At 39.6% G+C, this 21,903-nt stretch overlaps 1 protein-coding gene across 6 annotated transcripts in view; it reads right to left on the bottom strand.

Moving 5' to 3' along the window:
- Calx (sodium/calcium exchanger 3) overlaps positions 1–21,903 on the bottom strand; it is a 647,992-nt gene that overhangs the window by 342,449 nt on the left and 283,640 nt on the right. For all 6 annotated transcript variants that reach the window (XM_083137851.1, XM_083137848.1, XM_083137849.1 and 3 more), the window contains one exon: positions 1,946–4,070. In XM_083137851.1, coding sequence (XP_082993977.1) covers positions 1,946–3,705 — 1,760 coding nt within the window. In that variant the 5' untranslated portion in view covers positions 3,706–4,070. The remainder of the gene's footprint in view (positions 1–1,945; positions 4,071–21,903) is intronic.

Genomic DNA, 21,903 nt, shown 5'->3' with positions numbered 1-21,903 from the left:
TGATATCGCGATGCGATGACTCGAGAATTGTCACAGCTTCATCTCGTCTCCTGTGTGGCGAGTTCTTTCTCGTTCTTCTTTGTGCTTATTTTTGTTTCGGTCTCCACTCTGAAGTTATAAAAAATTATTCTAGATTCACTTCATTCTCAGATAGGCTAATCGGGACTCTATTTTCAAAATCTCTTAATATATAGGTTTAAGTAAAGTTTTCCTTACACCCTCTTACAAAGTTATGAAAAATATGGGAGGTACAAGAGTACATTGTACCCCCCAAGTTGGTCTGTAGTGTCTCGTCTCGTTCGTGTAAGTATTTCTTTTTGGAAAAAATCATTTTAAATATTCAAAAGAAAATGGGGTCAGTCATATACTCTTCTGATGAAGATTTGTATCTTATCTTCGAATCTACGCGACCACTTTCTTAGAAAAGTGTACCCCCCCCCCCCCTTCTCTCTTCTTACGCAAGGGAGCATTAGTCTGCAGCGTGATTTTCTGAGAGCAAATCTGATTCCATCGTTCTACACACATTTTAAACAATTTTCATCTTCTTAAAGAGGTTTCCAAGAACATAGGTCAATGAACTAACTAGTAGCAAGAACAATGTAGTAGAATAAGTTTTGAATGGTTTGAAATTCTGTTGTAAGGAAGATAATGTTTATAAGTTATAAACAATATACACTTTTTTTATTGGGCGAATTGAAAATAGGGTCTCTTAACAGTAGCACCTTGCGTCTGATGTCAAATTACCAAGAGGGAGGGTACAGGGGGTACAGCTCGATTTACAGATTTATGGTGTTACAATAACCCCCTTAAAAATTTGGGAGGGTGCATTGTATCACTGTAACCCCCCCCCCTCGTTCCTGCGCCACTGATAGACACCACCTCAGAACTGTGGTGTCATATATTGCAAAAAGTAAGATTTCAGTAGTGTAACCTACAACTCTTGGAGCTGTAACGAATCTTGGAAACTGAACTAACCTCATATTTTGATAACAAACAGAAAAGCAGGCAACCTTAAGTTAGCAAGCAAAAAAAATATCGTTCACTGTACTTAGCCCAAACACTACTGCTCAGCTCACTTCTGTTGATTACTGTACAACATTAACTTGAGTGTCATGTGAAACGACAAAGAGGTGGACTGTCTGATGACAAACAACACAGTAATAATTACTTCCATATAGTTTACGGGTGTTGTTTAAGGCAACTGACAAAAAAAAAGGTAGCTGAGTTGTTTCGAGACGAGACAGACCGCTTTCCAGTTCGCGAGACGAGGTGAGACTGCGTTAGTGTATTTCTGATTGTGGCTTTTATCTGCCTTTTTCGAGTAGTAAACACTATGAGAATGAATCATGATTGGATTCAATTGACTAAAGAACACTTACAAAGGATCATTCGGGCAAGGATTCAACAAGCTTTGCCACCGAGGTGGCTCGGAGATTTCGGTTAATAATCTCGCCTCCAAAACACCCCTACATGCGGCTCGGTGGACGAGCACGTTAAGTGTTCTGGGTTCGAATCTCGACCTGAACTTGGGTGTTCACTGCGGGCGTCTTCATCAATCTCAACTAATCATCATCCTTAACGTGGCGATTGGCCGAAAGTGGCAGAAATTCGAGGTAAATAAAACAAAACTAGAAATGTACAAGTGAATTAGGGATTTGACTTCGCTTTTACGCCACTTTTATCTAATCGCGAAGATGAGGATGATTGATGACGTATTGAAGTCGATGGCCACTCACAAAGAACACCCATGTTCAGGGACAATCACAAACATACAGGAACGACGTAGCCAGAGTTCAGACGCCATAGCCTCGTTAGTCTGCAAAATGTAGTTCAGCGTGTGCTACGCTACATTTGGTTGTATCTAGCAAGGAACCCCCTTACACAACTAGGAAAGTACAAGATAACAAGCCCTTGAGAGAAATTAAGAAAAAGGCATGGTACTCACTCTGTTTCGTTGTTCTCGAAGATAAGCTCGCCCTCATTCTCCTCGTAGTCCTTGCCCGCTTTTGCCGTTCCGTCCTCGGTGTTGTATTTGATGGACACCCGTCCTCTCGCGCCGCTCCACCGAACCACTTTCAACTCGTACGTCCCGACGGACTCCACCAGCTCCGTGTCCTTCTCGGCGAACGAGAAGATGCCGCAGTGGTCGTCGTCCAGGATCATGACGGTGGCCAGGGTCGGGCTCACCAGCTGCATGGGGACGTTCTTGGGGGACTGTCCCGCGTCGCCGTTGACGGCGTGGGTGACCGGGGTGCCGTCCGGGTGTCCGAGCCGCAGGTTGGACAGACGGACGTAGAAGTGTTCGTCCTCCTCGAATACGTCGTCGTCGATCACCTCGAGCTGGAATGTCATCTGCTTCACGCCCGGCCCGAAGATGATGGTGCCCTGCGCCCCGACGTAATCTGACCCCGCGTTGGCCGTGCCGTCCTCGGTCTTGTAGTCGACCAGCACCACCTGGCTCATGTCGCCTCCTTCGCGAGCTACCGTCACCTCGAACTGACCCACGTTCTCCATAACCGTGTAGTGACCCGGATCGAAGAAGACTTTCTGGATGCCGTCGTCCTTCTTTGACGTTTCCTCTTTGACCTCGGACAAGTCGCTCTGCGCTCTCTCTTGCATCTTCTTCACTAAGTTGCCGCCTCCCATCAACTTTCTTGTCGCCTGAATGCGGTAGAATGCACGACTCTTGGGACCACTGTTCAGAACTTCTTCCCTGGCCATGGCTTCCAGCGAATCCATGTCGATGTTCGGGTGCTTCTTCCTCAGATCTCTCAACATGAGGATGTAATCTCTCCTGTTCTGCTCGAACTCCTTCACCTCGTCGCTCTCATCCTCGTCGAAGTTTTTGAACCCGCCGTCGACGTGGTTCGCCTTGTTGGACATCTCGACGCCACCTTCCGCCTCCACGATGATGCCGCGTCGGTTCATTCTGTACTGCTTCGACATGTACTTGTAGATGAGGAGGCGCCTGTCGGCAATGTAAGCGGTGAGTACGGTCGCCGGGAAGAAGAGGAACGTGACGATGCCCTCCCAGATGTCCACTCTTCCTCTGGAGAAGACTGCCAAGATGAGGTACAGCCACACGTAGGCGAAGACGGACCATGTGGCCGTCACGAAGAACACCCTCAAGTGCTTGATCTTTCTAACTTCATCCGAGGGGATGACATAGACGCAGAGGGCAATGATGACAAACAGGTTGTAAGCGGCGCTACCGACGATGGTACCGGGTCCAAGATCGCCAGCATTGAAGTTCTTGGCGTAGATCTCAATGATGGACAGCAAGATCTCTGGGGCGGAAGATCCGAGGGCCATCAACGTCAAGTTGGCGACGGTCTCGTTCCACACCCTCACGACCACGATCTGCGTCTCGCCGTTGGACTTCTTCACCGTGATCTCCTTCTCCTTCGCGGTGATCACTTCGATGGAGGCCATGAACCGATCCGAGACGATGGAGACTCCGATAAAGAGGTAGATCATCGCGATAAAGTACACCAAGCCGCGCGCGAACCTGTCGCCGGCGCTCAGGTTCTCCTGTGGCATCCACATGGGGATTATCAAACCGTCCTGGCACTTTCCGTCCATGCTCTCGTTCTTAAGATTCCTCGACTCCACCTCGTCACCATTGTCCGACTCCGCGAGGGCGGCACTACAGCACAACACCAGCACACCAACTGTCACAAGATACCACGAGATACGCCCAGCCATGGCGTTCACAGCACTAGTCACCGTACAAAAAAAAATAATCTTTCTATCACACTAGCACCAACCGAGAGATTGGCGACAGGAAGATCAAAAGAGAGAGAGAAAAAAGGGGTCAGCTGATAGTCACAGCTAGCTAAGCCAGTCTTGCGTCAACATACTGAGTGAGTCTGAGCGGCCGCGACGTTGAGAAGGCAGTAGACAGAACACCGCGAGCCTTGTGGAAACGGGGGGCGCCCCTTGTTGGTCTCGGCGGAACTGTTTCACTGCGACGCTCCTGCCACGCAATGCTCCTCTCTCTCTCCTCTCCTCTTCAGCGCCCGCGCATTGCAGTTTCTCGCAGTCGCCGTCAGATGGCAGCCGGAGCAGACCTGTAACGAAATTAGCAACGGAATCAGAGGGGTTATTTAAGACACTGGGTTTGGTAAACAAGATTGAAACCTTCTCCTTTGAAGAAAAGGAGCAAAAAAAAAGGGCTTTTTTGCCACACACACTTGTGTTTCCACTCTTAAAACAAAAGAAAGCTACGACCTTGATCTAGTGAACTACATAATGGTGTCTTAAGCAGCGCGAACAGAATCTGCGGCCAAAGGGTTTTGGTAACAAAGCAGCCTTGCGGGATAAAGATCTTAGGGAAGTTATGGGGTTCTTGTATGAGAAGAAGTTAATATAGCGGAAGTTTCTCACGTTACTAACACATTTTTCCTTAGAAACGTGTCCATGATTTTGCAAGCACTTAATATTTTTTTCAGCTTGTCAGTCAAGGCCGACTTTTTCAAGGGAGCGGGCTAAAGGTCCACATAAACAAGCCTCAAAAAATATAATAATAAAATATATAAAATTAATATTGACAATTTTCTTTATGATTTTGCATATGCCACAAAAATAATTACGTTCTAGCCTCTTAACGTCAACTAAATTGCGTTTACAAGGGTCAGTCCTAGAGAGGGTTAACAGGACCATTATGAATCAATTAGCAGTTTAATTTTCAAAACTTTACATTTGGATGCGAAAATGTGAATACACAATTTTACTTTGGCACACTTCTAAAAAAATCATGCTTTTTAGTTAAATATTGCACTACTAATTTATTCTAAATAGCTTAAGATTGATGAAAATAATGCACATGTACAGTGGGATCCATGAGTATTACCAAACAAATTGTCCATCACCAAGTTGACTCTTTATTTTACGCAATGAGAGCTTCAAGAATTCGAACAAAACGCCAAATAGCCTGCAGGCAACGTCTGCATCTGCGTAAATGCATTCCTTGAAAACTAACAGAAGACAAGAGAGAGGATTAATGAAAGTAGTCATGGGAAATCTGCCGAGCAATACTTGTGGATCCCACTGTACTAGTCATATAGCGATACCATGATATGAAAATGTAAATTCAATGCATACCCTCTGGAGTGGCAGAGTTATCACATAAATGGTCATACAGTATATTTTAAAATTAGTGCCTGCCACTGTAACAGTGACACATCGGAAATTGGAAGACACAAAAAAAATCTAAAGGCAAGTGGTATTTGTCTAAACACATTAAAAGTTAATGCAAATAATTGCAGTTAAAAATGAGAAGGGTAAATGGTATTAATTTTTACTTTATGAAACAACACGTATACTACAAAATAATTGTTTGCTAATCATTACATATTTTCTTACTAATTGGGTTATCGATATTTTCATACTTTTATTAATATTTTCGATTTTTCCACACCTCTTGAGCCGATCTCCGTGGCGGAGTGGTTAGCACGGAGGGCACCAGAGGTCCAGGTTCGAATCCCGGCATGAGCATGGATGTTGTTCGTGAGTGTCCCGTGAATAATGTCATCATACAATAGCTCCAAAGGTGGCAGAAAAGCGACGTAAAATAGCTAAATTATTCGATCACTCAACCACACCTCTTGAATCCGTGAAATTTCACTATTGACTAAGAATTTTACATACCCCATATGCCACACCTTTTTATGGTGTCTAGGGAATATTCGAAACGCATAACTTTGGAAGTAACAAAAATTTCACTACCTATATATTTTTCCAAGCATATAATGAACTACTATTTCTGTATTTTAGTATAATTGTTGTAATATATTAAAATAAGGAGGCTAGAATATTTGTGTGCATACAATTGGATGCAAAAATAATACGATGGGGAAGGATAAGAATAACGTACAGGCGGCACATCAAGGACATCATACTTACTACTTTTAACAATAAAATTGATTGATTGATTTGGTTTATTTTACTTTGCTTTTGTGCCACTTTTCGCTAATCGTGAAGATGAGGATGAGTTACGATATGATGAAATTGATAAAGGGACTTTCAAAAAGAACACTCGTGTTCAGGCAGAGATTCCAACCAGCGACCCCTGATTATAATAATAAAAATAATTATTACTGCCAAAGTGTTGGTAACTAGGATACTGAAAATTAAATCTACTTTCATGTTGAGCTATATATACATCCATATTGATAATAGTACTATATGTGTATATATATATATATATATATATATATATATTTGTGTGTGTGTGTGTGTGTGTGTGTGTGTGTATGTGTGTGTGTGTGTGTGTGTGTGTGTACGTGTGCGTGCGTATATATAAACACAGGGAGAAAGAGATACAGATAAGCAGAAAGAAAGAAAAATAGAAATAAGAAGTGAGAAACGAAGAGAGTGAAAATTAAAGTATATTATACCATTACACTTCAGTGATGGTTAGTGGGGGCAGGTGGCAGACGCCCTGCTCGGACGAACAAGTTATCCCACAGTAAAAAACAAAACCTACATAAATAAATGGTCAATTATCCAAAATATGCATTATTTTTATGGTATTTGGGAATATTAAAAAGTTACTGCCTCCATAGAAAATATAATAACCCCGCCCTTCTCTTACCCCTATCCACTCATTCTTTCCTGAGCCTTCGTACCTTCACATCCAATTAAACAAATATTCAATATGCTGAAAAGCACGGACTGAATACGTTTTCGAGGAGAGAAAAAACACATATTGTTTTTGTTTTTTTTAATCTCGCAACGAGGACAGTTTATTGCAGTGGTCCCCGAAAGTAATTGTTTGAAAGCGTGCATCATTGCTTGCGGGCCACATCTTCCGGAACATCAATGACACGACGGTCGACCCGGAATCCGCCTGCAGAAAACCACAATTTTCAAGCGCTGACGTCAATCAGAACGTACGAGCTGATAATGGATTGGGCTTACAAAACAATCAAATTTCAATTGGCAGCCACCATGTGTTCGGTTGGTGATCTTTTAAATTGTAGCGAGAGTTGTTACTCAGGACTGTGAAGGTTTGAATATGACGACTATTGTTTTCTGCTTTTTTAAAAAATAATATTTGAAATTGAAACGGGACGAGAGTGAAGGGGTATTAATTGCATTTCGACGATGTGGATCTGATGCTTTACCCTGAGTAATCGAAGCCTGATATGTGACTAGTTCAGACTGATTTGTTTCGTTCAATTTATATCGATTTTCTGCCATTGTGTGTTGCTGTTGTTGAAAAGCATCTGAAAACACATATTTTAAAACACACGTTTATTGAACTCTCTCTGTATTTCTTACACATTTTCAGTTTCCGTGGGCACCTCCTATCGTCATATCATCACTCTTTCTCTTCATCGCAGTGAGCTTAAAGTAACAGAAAAGCGACACTAAGTAATACGCACGCATGCGCTGCACTGCGATTATGAGAATGAGTTACGATGAGATTAAATTAATGAAGGGACACACAATTGTTTGATTTGATTGGTTTGGTGTTTTAAATCCACTTTATGCACAGTAAGGCTAATCGGGACTGGACCTACAGTTTAAAGTGGGATCCGAACCACTATGTGCCTCCACCGGGTATCGAACCCGGGACCCCTTGATTAGAAGGGACGCACAAATAGCACCCATGTCCAAGTCGTGGGTTAGATCCCGGGAACTTTGGTTGAGTGTCCGAAAGACAACCACTCAATGCGTTCGTTCACCAAGCCGGCGTGTGTGTCTGTGTGTTCTCAGTCTCAAGCAACTCACTTTATCTCCTGTTCCTACATGTATTTTCTCTTATACACCTTTCTCTATCAATAAGCCGCGGTAGCTCAGTGTCGAATGACAATGACGGGGGATACTACCGAATATGGGGTATTCCTTAAAAAAAAATCGTTAGGGCGTCTGACTACAATGCGAGGCGCCTGGATTCGATCGCCGACAGGGGAGAACCGCGAGTTTTTCCACCTGTTCAATCGGCTCCGGCGCCCACCCAGCGTCGTATAAAGGGGGTACCTGGAGAAAACTCGGAGGGGGGGGGGGGTGTCATCAAGAAAGTGTGGGACACTAACTCCACATTCCCTATACGCCTTCATGGAGTGGTGCAAAGCACAGGGGACAACTTTACTTTTTAACACCTTTCTTTATCAGTCCCCGAGTTTTATTCTATTTGACACCTCTCTCTCTCTCTCTCTCTCTCTCTCTCTCTCTCTCTCTCTCACTCTTTGCATATGTGTGTGTGTGTGTGTGTGTGTGTATTTATCTATCTTTGTACATCTCTTCACTTCCTTATCCCCCTCTCATTTTCTGTATGTCTCTTCCTCTCTCTCTGCCTCTCTTTCTCTGTATGTACGTACCATTATTTCTCTCTATCTCTCTCTCTCTCTCTCTCTCTGGGCCTACCCCATGTCGCAGGGGTAGCGTCGTCGCCTTGTAATCAATAGGTCCCGGGTTCTATACTCGGTGGAGACACATAGTGGTTCGGATTCAACTTTAAACTGTAGGTCCAGTCCCGATTAGCCTATATGTGCATAAAGTGGACTTAAAACACCAATTCAATCAATCAATTATCTCTCTCTCCCTCTCTCACCACTTCCCCTTTCTCTATCTTTCTTTCTCCGTATCTGCCTTACTGTGTCTCTCTTTTCCATTTCGTCTTCTCTCTGTATCATTGAGTAGCTATATTGATAAATTCCAAACGAACTCAGATATAAACTGAAATATATTTCGAATGCATATCAGGTATAAAATACATAAATTGCTCTCTGTAAAATGTTCAAAGACAGATTGCCTAAGCATGATCTAAACGTACTCAAGCCTAGCCTGATTCTAAAATGTCCTTAAGTACACATCCGTCTTTGTTTTGTTTTTTAAATAATTTTCCGAAATCCTTAGAAGGTACCTTAAATACTCTCACATTCTGAAGATGTACGAACGCGATCTGATAATTCTCAAACGCGATGGGATTAAATTATGGCGTCCAATTGAGATTTTTTTTTCTACAGCCGGTGAAGCATCACTCTTCCCTTGAGGAAAACAATGACCAATTATCATTCAGTTCCCGCATTCAGAGTTAGCGTCTCGCAATTTCCACGTCCACCTTGAGAATGCAGGAAGAGAGGGGGGCAGAGAGCTAGAAGGGAAATCCTTCACTTCCGAAATAATTGCCAAGGTTCCGCCCCGCTCCCCCTCAGGAATAGTTAATGAGCAAGGAATAAGTAATTGGCCGCTGAAAAATTAGCGGGGGTTGAGCAACCGTGTAAAGAGAACCTGGAAAATGAGCGGGGTTGCATTTCAAATGCGTGGAATGCAGGCTTGAACTATGCAGTTATGATGAAGGGTACTTGAAAGTGAGGATGCACACAACGGAAGAGACTGGGTTGCAGTTTCTGTATGCATTTTCTTTTCCTTTGTAACTGATGTCACTCTTTCGTCTCTTTACGCCGGTCGCGACGATGGAAGTGAGTGATGATTAGGGCTCGAAAGTTGAGGGAAAATTCTTTTTTTTCCTAGTGTCCGAAGACGAAGCCCAACATAATATATGTTCATTTTGGGTCATTGTAAGCCAGAAAAAGGTGGGTTTTATTTGTCCTTTTTTGCCTTTTTCGGCGTTTTCTGGCTTATTGGTCCTTTTTTAGCCTTTTTTCAGGTCTTAACGGCTTTTTTTTGGCACCTTCACCTTCTTTCGACTACGTTTTTACTGCCCATTCTCAATTCGAATCATCATCACCTCTTAAACATTCTTTCTGTAGTAAAGAAATAATAAAAACAGAAATAAATATATATATTTGAACCATCCCTGAAACAAGAGAAAAACATTTTTGGACGACTGAAGCAGGTACCGTACAAGGTCCTTTAACCGTAACTTGTCTGGAAGGTTGCGCTGTAAGTGGCAACTTTCTCGTTTTGAAGCTTTCAGCATGGTGTATACGACCAGACAGCACGCGCTGTCTTTGTATTTTTTTTATCCATTAAATATGTAATTCAAACTTAAGTTATTAATCAATTTGGATCACATTTATACGTCCTTTTTTCAGTTTTTAGGTCCTTTTTTGATATTTTTAAGTCTTTTTATAGGTCTTTTTTTGGCAATTTATAGGTCTTCAACTTCCGAGCCCTAATGATGATGATTAGATGATGAAAAGGGAGAACCTCTTATGGCGCCAAACCTAATCTCTCGGGAGTGCGCTTCTGTTTATTTTATTTATTTATTTGAGAAAATTTCAGATACAGCACAGGTGGCCATTTTGCACTGAAATTGTCAACAATGAGAAAGCAATAATTATAATAAGCATAAAGATAAAAAATAAAATAAAATAAATAAATAAAAATAAATAAGAAATAATTAAGAGTAACAAAACAACATAAAAGTGAATAGCAAATGAACAAAAAAATAAGTAAGAGATGGCACTATGTGATATTAATTACAAGTATTTCTTCTGATAGAAGACCGAAAGGCAAACTCGGAGGAAAATATATCAATATTTGAGGGGAGATCATTGTATTGTGTGGCAAGTCTATAAAAGAGAGATCTTTTTTGAATTTCCAGTCTAGGTTTTTTTGTATAAAATAACCTTGTATTGCGAGTTGTGCCCATAGGTACTCTAAAGTGGAATTCCTCAAGGAGTGTGTTGCAGCGGATTTTGCCATTCGTGGTACCTTAAATTTAATTTAAACCAGGACACCTTACCTCAGAATTTTACGGTTTCATTGTTTTCTTTGGATCTTGTTGTTTATTTAGTTTCATATACGTATGTATGTACACACACACACACACACACACACACACATATATATATATATATATATATATATATTGCACACAGCGAGAGAGAGAGAGAAAGAGAGAGAGAGAGAGAGAGAAAGCGAGAAATAGAAAAAAGTTCAGATATAGAAATGGCAAGAGTGAAGTTAAGAAAGAGTCTGACAGCGAGAAGAATAGGGAGATAGTGAAAGGAGAAAATGAGAGCTAGTAAGAGGTAGAAATAGAGAAAGAATTAGATAAATGGAAAGAGAGTGAAAAGAATGAGAAATAGAAAGGGAAATAATTAAAGAAATACAAACAGGGGGAAAGAATGAGATGAGTAGAAAAAGAAGAAAAGAACAAGAGAAAGAAAACTGATGGAAAGAAATGGAAAAGGTAAGAATGAGAGAAAAAGAAAGAGAGGGATAAAGTGACAGAAATAGAAATTGAAAGGGAAATAGAGAAATACAAAATGGGGGAAAGAATTAGATGAATAGAAAAAGAAGAAATAGAAAAGGAAAGAATGAGAGAAATAGAAAGAGAGGAAAAGAATAAGAAAGAAAGAAGGAGAGGGATAGCATAACAGAAATAGAAAAAGAGAGGGAATTAATTAAATAAATACAAAAAGGGGGAAATAATGAGATGAATGGAGAAAGAAGAAAAGAATAAGAGAAAGAAAAGTGATGAAAAGAAATAAAAAGGAAAGAATGAGAGAAATAGAGAGAGAGGGAAAGAAGAAGAAAAATATAAAGAGAGGGATAGAATGACAAAAATAGAAAAGGAGAGGGAAATAATTAAATAAATACAAAAAGATGGAAAGAGATGAATAGAAAAAGAGGAAAAGAATAAGAAAAAGAAAACGGGAAAGAAGGAGAGAAATAGAGAGAGAAAGGAAACGAGGGAGAAAGAAATAAAAATAGAAAGAAAGACATGGAGAGAGAGAAGAAGAAAAAGAAGGAACAAGAAGGAGAATATAGGAAAAGAAATAGAAACAGGATAGTGTGTGAGGGTAGATGGGTCAAAGCAGAAACCTACTTAAAAATATTTTATTTCCTGCGAGCTCATCCAAAAATTCACTAGCAACGCTACTGGTCACAAAAACTATTTTCTCCCGTCATTGCAAACAAGCATAACTATTCTTTTGTGCAGCATACAGAAGTTTCTAAAAACATACACGAAGAAAAGCATAACCCTCCTCCCAGAAGCGATGAGAAACTTGTTCCCCCAATTTTACGATCTAAAACACTGCTCTTGATTGACTTTAAAAATTCGATAATACTTGATACTTCTCTTTTGCCATTTTCCATCTATGTTCTCATGAAAGTGAGGTACAAATATCGGGAAGATATCACCAAATAATACAGTAGAGGCACAAAAGAAATTCCTATACGGAAGAGAATTGAGCAGGAAACTAAATGAAAGGTTACGGGAAGATGTATGAAAAGAACAGCGGAGGCAGAACACAAAGTTCATTGATCAGATCTGAAATCAAATTTTTGTCGGCTTAACGACTTCTATTCCAGGGAGACACTCAACATGAAGCACTAAGAAAACAAGCCTTCCCGTTGCTATATTGCAACCCTGGAAAAGGTCTAATAATAGGTGGCTTCAGGGTTGCATATAAGGGAAAGGTTTAACGTGTGCAAAGCCCTCCCATTGGTTTCATAAACATTTTGCATTAACTGAATTATCGCAGCAACATTTGATCCACCATAATGCTTGAAATAATTTTGAAAATATAACTTCAGAAAGAATGAATTGTCATATATTCTTCATGTGCAATAATTTCATTTTGTCCATATCTTCAGAATAACCGTATTAGCATTCATTGTTACAAAATAAACTGCGAAATGGCAAAAACTCCTATAAATTTTCAACAAAATAATAGAAACGGACAGATGTATTTTGATATATAATTTGAAAATAAAAATCTAAGTGTACACACTGGAAAATAACATTGTAATTCTTAATAAAATTAGTGCATGTCGATATGCACAGTTAAATATTTTAAAAATAAAAATTCGAAACCCTTTAAACCCTTTAATCTAATTATTGATCAGTTTACTATTCACAACAATAACAGTTATTATTAATGATACAGGCATTTTAATTTTAATATCCTCAGATGACTGAAAGACGAACCCCACAAATTATTTTCCAACAAATATGGTCGTGGGCTGTTTACTTGCTCTAAACTATTTTTTCTACATTTTCCTCTATTTCTACAACTTGTATAGCTCTGTACTGTGATTGAATCCGCTTACGTTGGGCATACCTTCATAATTCCTTCCTAGTTTTAACTTCTTTAAATACCACAATCTCTATTTAAAACAAGGTACAGACGGAACTGAAAACCCGTCAAATCTAGTTTTATGCAATTATTGTCATTAATGCACATTAAATTTTATTTAAACAAAACAGATGTCTATGATGTACACTGCTGGTTTATTGTTACAACTCCAAAACATAAGAGCTGAAAAATGGATATTCGCGTGCATTTCTCCATATCGTTCCACTTCGTGCTAATTTAATTTGATGTTTCTAGCTTCATCGCCAGCATTTTATGTTACACTAAATGGAATTTTTCAAGCTATGTCCCTATAGAGTGGCTCTGGGGTTTACCCAACCCTGGGGAGGGGGAGTAAAGACGCTCGGAGCGTGGTGCTAATCACATCACCTTTACAATTGGCCTAAATTGTCAATGTCTTGACCTTACATTCACACCTCCTCCATATGCCTTAAACGCATATTGCATCGTGTAACCTGAGGGCTTCCCCGATGGTATCGTCGTCGCCTTGTAATAAAAGGGTCCCGGGTTCGATACCCGGTGGAGGCACTTAGTGGTTCGGATCCCACTTTAAACTGTAGGCCCAGTACCGATTAGGCTTGCTGTGTATAAAGTGGACTTAAAAACACCAAATCAATCAATGCAACGTGTAACCTATGTCTTTACAGTCCGGCTGCCTTGGCCGAAACCATGGACAGAAGTCCGCAAGCGCCAACTAGACTTGTTCAGTGTCAAAGTAGGGGTGATGGATGAAATCACAGACCTCTAATTACAGACTGTGAGCTCTTGTTTGAAGCCGTACATTGTCCTGGGGCTAGAAATATGGCGGACATGCACATTAGAGCTTGTTAAGATTTCATTTTTGTGAAGAAATTATTTGTACTCCCTTGTGGGGTGTAATATGTAGAGTTATATACTTCTTAGAAAACTTAAATATTACAATCTTGTGTGGTGCAATGACTTACAATCTTCAAAGTAGTTGTTGCAAGTAGAAATATGAAGGTATGCTCGCCGCCATGATAGTATCTCCCTCTCTACGAAAGTTTTGGCTTAAGGTTGACCAAAATAAAAAGGCTCACGTTTCCGGTCTGGTACCTGGAGGTCTGTGTCAGCAATGACATTTTCGGAAGGCAAGGGTTCCGTTAAAATCGTTTGCTGTGGAAACATCAATGAAGTAAGTAGAGATATGTTTCAAATTATGGAAGGGTTCAGAATGAAAATAAAAACAAGCAAATTTATGTAAACGAAATACCACAGTTCAGTTTGGCTGGTGCTTCTACCTGCTTTGCATTTGGACCTTTCCAGGTAGTTTTGTCTTCCCTGGCTGGGCTGTATACGTGTATGTGTTACTTCCAGTGCATACTAGAGTATAGTATTGTACAGTAGATTAGTAATGTCGCCGACGTCCGTGGCTTGGACATGGGTGATCCTCGTGAGTGTCCCTTCATCATTTTTATAATGTCATAACTCATCTTCGCATTAGCCAAAAGTAACAGAAAAGCAAAGTAAAATAAACCAAATCAACCAATCAATCAATAGTAGCGTCAAATATCTTGACAAGAGTACTAAAACCTATATCCTGCAGAAGAAACTCATATATAAACAGTACTGGTCAGGAATACTAGACAGGATCTACAAGCCTCGAACATTTACACAAAACTCACAAGAACACAAGAGAAAGCGCCACCTCGGTGGCTGAGAACGTTGAGTTCCCGACTTAGGCTCTGGACAACGACGATCCTAGGATCTAATCGTTGTCGCGATTAGCCTAAAGAGGAGGAAAAGGCGACGAAAAATGAGAATAGCAGAGAAGACGAACTCAAACAATGGAACGTTCCAGCGCACTTTAAAGTCTTGGTGCAGTGTGGATCACTTAGGGCGGTTCTCATTTTTTTTTTTCTGTCTTTTATAAAGAGGTTCATGAACCACGCTTGTATCGTTGCCAAAAGGGGATGTGATCGCGTTTCTTGTTCGGCGCATCGGAGCACGGCGCTCTCCCGGTTGCGGATAAAATGTAGCGCTGGAATTCAAGCAACTTCTATGCTACACTAAGTCATCGCCATTAAGGATACTATATATCGTCGTATCAAATTTCTGATATCGTAAATACGACTATGAGACAGACATGTATTATTTTTCGATCCAGTGGGTGGGGAGGATGCCACTATGTAACCGCTGAAATAGTTGAAGGTTTGGTTAAACGCCAGAAGTTTGGTTAAACAACGTAAGAGGGCTAATAAATCAAATGCCGCAATAAAATTCTTAAAAATCTCTGCGAGAGCACGTTATGATAATCAGTACCCTTCCAATTCAACATGAGATTATGACCCAAGTCAATTAGATATGCTTGGACGTCCCGTCATTCACAGATCACTACGTAGATTGATTTTACTTCGCATATATGCTCCTTTTTGATTTATCGCGAAGATGGAAATGAAAAATGATGAAAGTACAGTCACAAACATATGGACAGGACAAACGGAAGCACCCACAGATGATTATACTAGCTGTGTGTCTAGACGCCAGAGCCTCGATAGTCTGTCAGAAAACATTACAAGGTGTACTACGAGGAAGTACTTTGGGTGCTTACTGGAAAATCACTCACATATTCACGGTTGAGGGTGTCCAGAGCCACTCCATGCAGTGATATTGCTGGGAAAATTCCCACCTGAAGTCACCCACTCGTGGAATCAAATCTCCCCCCCCCCCCCCCCGCATAGTAGTCAGACGCCTTACCGTTTGGATCACCGCGGCTGTTACTTATAAACTTTTGTGGAATTAAAATAAGGAGCATACATGCTGATAGTTTTATTATTATAATAATTTGGGAGCGGAAGTTGATGACCTAAAAAAACATAGGTATATGACCTATAGAATGTCCTTAAGAATGGGAAAAAATGACGTACAAAATGCAAAAAAAGACCATTAAATTTGTTAGTTTCAGGTTATAAATTAAAATTAAAAGAAAATTAAACAAAATGCAATCTTGCTTTATATTAAAAAAAACTGGTGGTTTCCCCCGACACAACAGTTCAGCATTTCATTTGCTCGTAAATTGCAATCCTGCGAGATATATATATATATATAGGCATATGTTCACCTTGGTGAAAAGACTCAAGAATATTACCAAAATGAAAGAAGTGACAAAATATGATGAAACAATACACTGAATATTGCGAAAAATGAAGGGAAAATGCCGAAAATCGGGGAAAATGACCTACAAGCTGAAAATTGGCAAAACATGCTAAAAATGCACTTTAAAATTACCTGTTTTGGGTCCTGGACGAAGTGTAATATTGTGTATATTTAATGGGCATCGTGTTCGAGATGTCAGAAAAAAGATGACATTTCATCAATTTCTGCTCCCTAATAATAATATTTTGAATGTCTGAATTTTCTACTTGTAACAGACTGCCACTACACAAACGTTCTCAATGTATTTCTATTTTCAACTATGCAAGGAAATAACGGACATGTAGAAAATACAAATGTCTTGTTTTGAACTATAGAATACATAAAGGCAACAATTATTTCTATGAATTTCTTATTCATTTTCAGAATTCTCTTTCATGGAAAGTTCGTGTCGTATATGTAGTGTTATTTTAAGTGTTCGATATATTTTAATGGAATGTGCCGATTATCCTTTCCTCAGACAGACCTTTAATCTTCCCAACTGCTCATCATTAAAATTGGGAGATGATAACAGTGATTTAACAAATGTTTTTAGAATACACGACAAAACGTATTTACCACCCGGGCGGCTACCTGCGAAGGGTCTTCTACTGAGTCTTGAAATATTTGCGATGCGACAAAACGTACCACTTGATTGGACGGCATCAAAAATCGTGTCGTTTGTTATTACAGTTCCACACTGTTATTCGAATTTCCGCGTTTTGCAACCAACTATTCACAAAGTAATCAAAGAGAAGAGTTAGCTTCGCTGATTCTGGGGCTTGAGAGGGTATTTCCAGCCATCTTTCCTCCGTTTTTAAGAAGGCTAGAGCGGCACACATGCGTTTGCAAACGGATTTCCTCATTCTCTCGCTACTCGACCGAAAGTCCTATATCTTGAACTTTACGCCAAAGGCATTTCTTAAAATGGAAGAAGCACCCACTGATTTCTGTCGAAGGAAACACTTGGCGAATCGCAGATATGGCTGCCAATTTGGAAGCATGAACCTATAACCTAACCTATCCTAACCTAACTCAAAGTCAAGTTAGCTGGGTGCTGATTCGGGTGGCAGATAGCGCACCGTATTGGAATGTCTGACATGTCAAGGGCAAGTTCAAGCGTTTTCCTTGAAGTGGTACGTTTTGTCGCGGAGTAAATATTTTGAAGTTATTAGTGGATCCTTCACAGGTAGCTGTTTATCTGAGTGGTACGTTTCGTCGCGTGTTTTTAGCGTGTTTGAGAAGAGCGGGCCATTTACACTTTTTTCTGAGGAATTTTTTAGTCTCTCCGTACGTTTTTAACGTGTCGTGTACATCCTATGCAGGTCCCTTCACAACCTTGCACTTTTAACGTTTCTCAAGGAGCTTTTACACCTCTTTTTTTAACTTTTAGGTAAGCGGTTTAGATAAGAGAGTGTTTACCTCGTATACTTTGAAGTGTGCAAAATGGCCAGATGACCTGACGCACTCAAAAATGTCTACTCAATCATTCATTAATAACAAATGAAGTATTAAAACATAATGACTGAGAAACATAATTATTCACTAGTCTCATAAACGTCGCTGAAATGTCGAGAACATGGTGTATTGAATTTACATATATACAGCAAAAGAAACAAATCTTTATTTAAGCAGTAAATGACAAGATAATCCTGAAATTCTTGCAGTAAGGCTTGTACAAGCACAACTCGATCTCACCAATAATATACTGAAACTATGTTTTGACAAAATAAGTCTAACGAAGTGTGTGTTTGATACACATCAGAAGCCCTTTGTGGGTGCATTATCCACATGCCCCAGCGATGATAAGCTAGGGGAATGTTTGTGCAGGCTTGGCACGTGTGTCAGTGTGTGTGTTGCTACAACGTTAATTAATGTTCGAAAAACATCCGCGGGCGATCAATACGGTAATTAACAGGAGACAGAAAAACTAATGGACCCCATTGTTAAATGATCACATAGCTCCATTAATGATGCGAATAATAATATCAAATAGCATTTTTCAGTGAGAGATTATAGAGGCGCAGATAATCGTTACGCATTATTTTTTGTTTCTTTTTTCAATTGAAATTTCATTGTTGTTTTCATTTCGGCAAAGAGTTTCCGTTGCCTAGTGAATAGCGTTACGTAAAAAAAGGCCCATTAAAGTATCTTGGATTTTATGTAGTTTCATATTTTTTCCCTCTGCAACGCCAGGGGTCCCGGGTTCGAATCCCGCTCGGGCTTGGTTGTTTGTGAATGTCTATTCATCAATTTCATAATTTCATCTCTCATCCCCATCTTCGTAAATTAGCCAAGAGGCACAAAACGCGAAGTAAAATAAAATCAATCAATCATATTTTTTCCTTTGAATGTAGCCAAGCAAAAAGGACAAATGTCAGCTAACTTCACTGTTAGAAACGTTACACACGAATTCTAGTTACATATTTTCCTATATTTTGCATAAAATGTGCCATTTTCGCCATTTCTCGAGTTTTCATTGAGTAATTCAGACACTCTTGAGAGGAAAATTCAAAATATGATTTATTTTATTTAAAAAAATGGTAATTCTTCTCTGATAGCGAGAGAACTGTGATCTTAGGGTGATTTCACATCGAGGCGACAACGACAGGAGCCCCTTCAGTCTATAAGGAAGCATTCACCACACATGCGCATACAACAAACCTAAACCGGGGCGACACGATACACGTCATTGGGAGAACGGTCCATTGAGCGACAAGCGACACATGCAGCTTGTCGTTTCGCTTCGGTTCGAAAAGTTGCATAGATTACGGAGGGTTCGCTCTACACGTTGACTGAAGAAATCAAATTCATTCACTATTGCTGAAAATAAATGGCTAAAAATAAAATATTTTTTCCATATTATCAAACCCATACAAAAATAGTACTTTCCCTGAATTTTCTTGTTGTTTTTTTTTAAATTTTTGTGCAAAATTTCTTGACTTATCCATGACATTATCAGTCAAATGTTGATTTTTTCCAGCATTTTTAGGTCAGTGAAATCTCGAACAGAAAATACTTTATTTTTGGCTAATGTTTGTGTAGTCTTTCTCAGCCACTAAGACTAAGGTATGGACCATTGACCAACCTCCATTTACCCACTGTGGTCAACTTAATGCTTACTGATACTTTATATTACTCAAATCATCGAAGCAAATGCAGATAAAAGTGTGCATAAGATTTTCAACTTTGACTTGATAGCGTCAAATGAGAACCGATTTCAATGCAATGACGTCACTCAGGGCTCACTTCCATATCGTCCAACATCAAAGAATCCAAAGATTAAAATATACAGAACCGTAACTTTGCCTGTAGTGTCAACAATAGATGTGTAATATGGTTACAAACACTAAAAAGAGAACACGCATTAAGTTTTCGGAAATAAAATTCTTCCAACAATATTTTGGCCTAAAATATGGGAGGAAAACAGGTTAGCGGATAAGATTATATAATACTGAACAGCACAAAACACATCTTGTATATTAGAGCTGACACTGAAAATCAAGTGACTTTCGAGACTTTGTTGATACATACGTATGTGTGTGTGTGTGTCTGTGTGTGAGTAGATTATAGAAACAGCATTTGTTTATTTGCATAGCGTGTTTGGATGCCTCGTGCATCAATTAAGAAAGAAAAAAGTATGCCAATGGAGATTTTGTGTGGCTTGATAAGTTTCCCATTTGCTTCGCTTGCAGGCTGTGAGCCGCGAGCTGTTTATGACGCACAATACCCTGTTTGGAAAGCTATTGTGCTTTGTTGTTGTTGTTTTGTTGACAAACAAGATTTCTTTTTACTAAATCTCTCCTGGCAACTGTGGGAGAGGAGAAAAAGAGATAATTCAAATCAAGTAATTTTTGGCATTGTTTCCGAATGACATTTTTGGAAAAAAAGAAAGAGAAAGGGACATGTTGTTCTTAACCCAGAACCGTAGCAGTTTCCGGGGACATGTGATTGGTCATTTGCTGGCTTGCCTTTCCTATGCATCACAGCAAGCGCTCGAAATAGCCAATCAGACGAGCACGTCCTTGACATCTGCTCGCACTCTTATGCGTTTCTTATGGAGGCCGGGAAAAACGTCGGCCGTACTTAGTTTTCTATATTTTTTATTTTATTTAAAAAATAATCATGTTAGGAGAGAGGTCAAGTTCTCTGTGAGGTCACGATGTAGACTCACCTTCTTACTCCGAACAGGAGCACAACTCATTTTCGTTATCATTTCGTGTAGTTAGTGTACTGAAATGCATAGTTATTCTATCTCGTTATTAACTTTTACACATCCCTTTCAAGATAAAGCCATGAAAGTTAGTGGGAAAATTTTAGTAAATAAAGTTTATGTTGTGTGCTTCTCACGCAGTGGCGGCTATTAGGAGGGGCAGTTGCCCCCGCCACTTTTCTTCCACTCTTGTCCCCGCAGTATGCTAAAACTTATCTACGATGGAAAGTGAACTGTCCTTGCACCCCCAGTATTGGAACCCAATCGCCACCACTGTTCTCACGTAACTCTATTTTTTGCAATTTTGACAACTGCGGAGCCATTTATCTTCTGTCTAAATTGTGGGAAATTAAAACATAACTTGGTTCCTGTGTAATGCACTCATTTGTCTCGATCTAATGCATGTCTACATTGGATATTCTGGTGTTCGAATTACTAACTGAACTTTTATCGATTATTAACAAAAAAAGGAAGTTTTCTGCCTTTTTGTAATTTGAAGTGAAGGAAGCCAATTTATGGGGAGTCCTACGAATCAGCTCGACCCCCCCTTCCCCTCCCGACATCTACACACCCGTAGTATCACGCCGTATCTTCCCGTTTCACCGAATGGTCCAGAGGCGCATTATATCAGATTTCCCGCCTAAGTCAAATTTTCTGCGAAAAGGGAATTCTCGAAATATATTGGCCGCTGGGAAATTGCAGGTGTTCCAGGATTTCTAACAATTTATAATTTGTAACCTTTTTTATAATTCTTGGAACCAGAACAAACAGGGGACTTATATAAAAAACTATATAAAGCTTATATATATATATAGCTATAAATCAAAATTAATGTAATCTTAAATACCGATGAAACATGTAAATGGTAAAACAAATAAATGAAATAAAATAGTACACAATAAACGGGGGAACTGAAATTACGAGGAAATGATGTCCTGGTTTATTGTTTAAAGGCACCAAGATATAACTGCATACCCTGAATTAGGGATTTACGATCTTTTTACGTTCACGGCACCTTTGGGAATGAGCTTAAAACCTTGAGGCACTCTTGTTAGAATTTTTGATTCAATTTGTAATCTTAAATCGAAGTAAAATATGTTATCAGGAGGAAGTTAAATTTATTGTAAAATAAATACCTACTCCAGTACTAATGTTATTCATTTATTGCAATATAATATAAGGGGAAAACATCATAATAAAATAGAATCAGAATTTTGCCTACTTTCTAATAATATTTGTGTCTTTGTTTTTGGCTTTTTTCGTATCTCCCTAAAATATCTCGCAGCACCCCGGTTGGGAATCACACTTGAATGTAAACAAACAGAAAGGAAGTATTTGTATTATTTACAGATCTGAAGAAAGCCTTTGATAGAGTGAACTGGATGAAACTTACAGATACTGAAAATCCTGTCTCGCTACGTATTATATCGAATGGGGGAAACTACATTCATGGCTCGGAGAATATGGCGATCTCGGATTTATATTAAAACAAATCAGCGAATAGCGTCGGAACACATG

The sequence above is a fragment of the Lepisma saccharinum genome, chromosome 16, assembly GCF_977018435.1.
Source record: "Lepisma saccharinum chromosome 16, izLepSacc3.1, whole genome shotgun sequence".
Classification (NCBI taxonomy): Eukaryota; Metazoa; Arthropoda; class Insecta; order Zygentoma; family Lepismatidae; genus Lepisma; species Lepisma saccharinum.
The sequence above is the reverse complement of the archived record's forward strand: the minus strand, read 5'-3'. Positions and strand labels throughout refer to the sequence as shown.